Raw genomic sequence first — 1,794 nt, 5'->3', positions numbered from 1 at the left:
CAGCCCAGCACAGCCCTCTTCTTTCTAGAACCGCTTGAGCTTCCAGGCACCCTTCTCTGGAGTACAAAAAGCCTGGGATCAAGTCAGCTTCCGGTGCGGAAGCTCCTTGCTTTATGTCAGGGTCAAATGAGGTTCTCTTTGGCTTTCCACTGGTGATCCTACTCTTTCACTGGCCCCATGTGCTCAGGGATGCCCAGATCCCTGTGCTTATCTCCAGGCCATGCTAGAGGCTGTGCTCCCGCCACACACCCTGAAGTTCAAGCCTGCCATTTATTCCCTGCTTCCCAAGCTGTGGCTTCCGCCGGCTTCCCCCCAGCCCCCCACCACCAATGGTTGGAAATTTAACTACTCTCACTGGGTGTCACTATTTTTGTTTTGTTTGTTGTTTAGCTTTTATTTCATAATCATAAACTTAACTCTGCAACCCAGGCTATACTTGGAGGGGGCAAGGAAAATATGGAACCCAATGAACTGCAGCGAGAGCACAAAGATTGTGTTCCGAGCAGATGGGGCAGGGGTGCTCTCCTGACTACAGAAGGAATGGTCTGGTTAAGATAAAACCAGTCAAATGCATCAGAATTGTCCACAGTCAGCAATGGTAATCTTCCTGCTCGTCTTGCCATTTCTGGACCCAAAGTGCTCCATGGCTTCCACAATATTCATGCCATCTTTCACCCTGCCGAAGACCACATGCTTGCCATCCAACCACTCAGTCTTAGCCGTGCAGATGAAAAACTGAGAACCGTTTGTGTTGGGTCCAGCATTTGCCATGGACAGGATGCCAGGACCTGTATGCTTCAGGATGAAAGTCTCATCATCAAACTTCTCCCCAGGGCTGGCCGAGTGGCTCAGTTGGTTAAGAGCTCGCTCAAGAGTGTGAGCTCTGAGCAACAGCGGTTCGAGTCCCGGCCCGAGCTGAGCAGCCGCTGAGCTGCCAACAGGTAGCAGGATGGCTCAGCTAAAAAACAAAAACAAAAACAAAAAAAAACCTTCTCCCCATAGATGGACTTGCCACCTGTGCCGTTATGGCGTGTAAAGTCACCACCCTGGCACATAAATCCTGGAATAATTCTGTGACAGCAGGAACCCTTATAACCAAATCCTTTCTCCCCAGTGCTCAGGGCACGAAAGTTTTCTGCTGTCTTTGGAACTTTGTTTGCAAGTGGCTCGAAAGAGACGCGGCCCAAGGGCTCGCCGTCGACGGCGATGTCGAAGAACATGGTGGGGTTGACCATGGTTGAGCGTAGGGAAGTTCGGGCGGCGGCGTCTGGAAGGCCATCACTATTGTTTTTTGTGTACCCCATTTTCCCATTCAATAAGACAGCTCTCAGCATGGCTCCACAGACCACCCTACTGGTAACAGTTGTCTGTTCAGAAATATACACGTTCAGTTCTGCTTTTGAGTTTTGCTTTGGGTAATCCATTCTTCTTGTCAATACAAGTGTTGACACCTCTTTCTGTCTCAGATTTCTTCCTCTTTAAAACGCAGTCCCCAGGGACCTGCCTATTTCATCTTTTCCCAACTGCCTCTCATTTGGGCAGCACCTTGCTAAGATTGGATGAATCATGGAGGGAGGAGGAGGTCTACTTGATCCTGCCCTAACTGTGCCCTTAGCTTTCCCTGTATTGGTCCAAGCACACATATTCTTTCCAGATAATACCGAAGGAGGACAAATAAGGGGAAGTACGAAGGCTCCAGGACTGTCACCAGGTCCTCCCAGTTTTACCTCATGGTCTCTATTGCAATGTCAGTAATGGTCCTCTGTGTTCCTTTTATGTCTCGATGGAGCTGAC

General features: G+C 49.6%; 1 protein-coding gene across 1 annotated transcript; it reads right to left on the bottom strand.

The window, feature by feature from the left end:
- Positions 1 to 485: 485 nt before the first annotated feature.
- On the bottom strand, positions 486 to 1,235 carry LOC109392416 (peptidyl-prolyl cis-trans isomerase A-like). The gene is made up of 2 exons (XM_019660847.1): positions 990 to 1,235; positions 486 to 822 (listed from the first exon to the last, which is right to left on the bottom strand). The coding sequence occupies exons 1-2, from the start codon at positions 1,233 to 1,235 to the stop codon at positions 574 to 576; spliced, it is 495 nt and encodes a 164-aa protein (XP_019516392.1). The 3' UTR covers positions 486 to 573.
- Positions 1,236 to 1,794: the final 559 nt, after the last annotated feature.

The sequence above is a fragment of the Hipposideros armiger genome, unplaced genomic scaffold (assembly GCF_001890085.2).
Source record: "Hipposideros armiger isolate ML-2016 unplaced genomic scaffold, ASM189008v1 scaffold_331, whole genome shotgun sequence".
Classification (NCBI taxonomy): Eukaryota; Metazoa; Chordata; class Mammalia; order Chiroptera; family Hipposideridae; genus Hipposideros; species Hipposideros armiger.
This window is presented reverse-complemented; position numbering and strand designations above follow the sequence as displayed.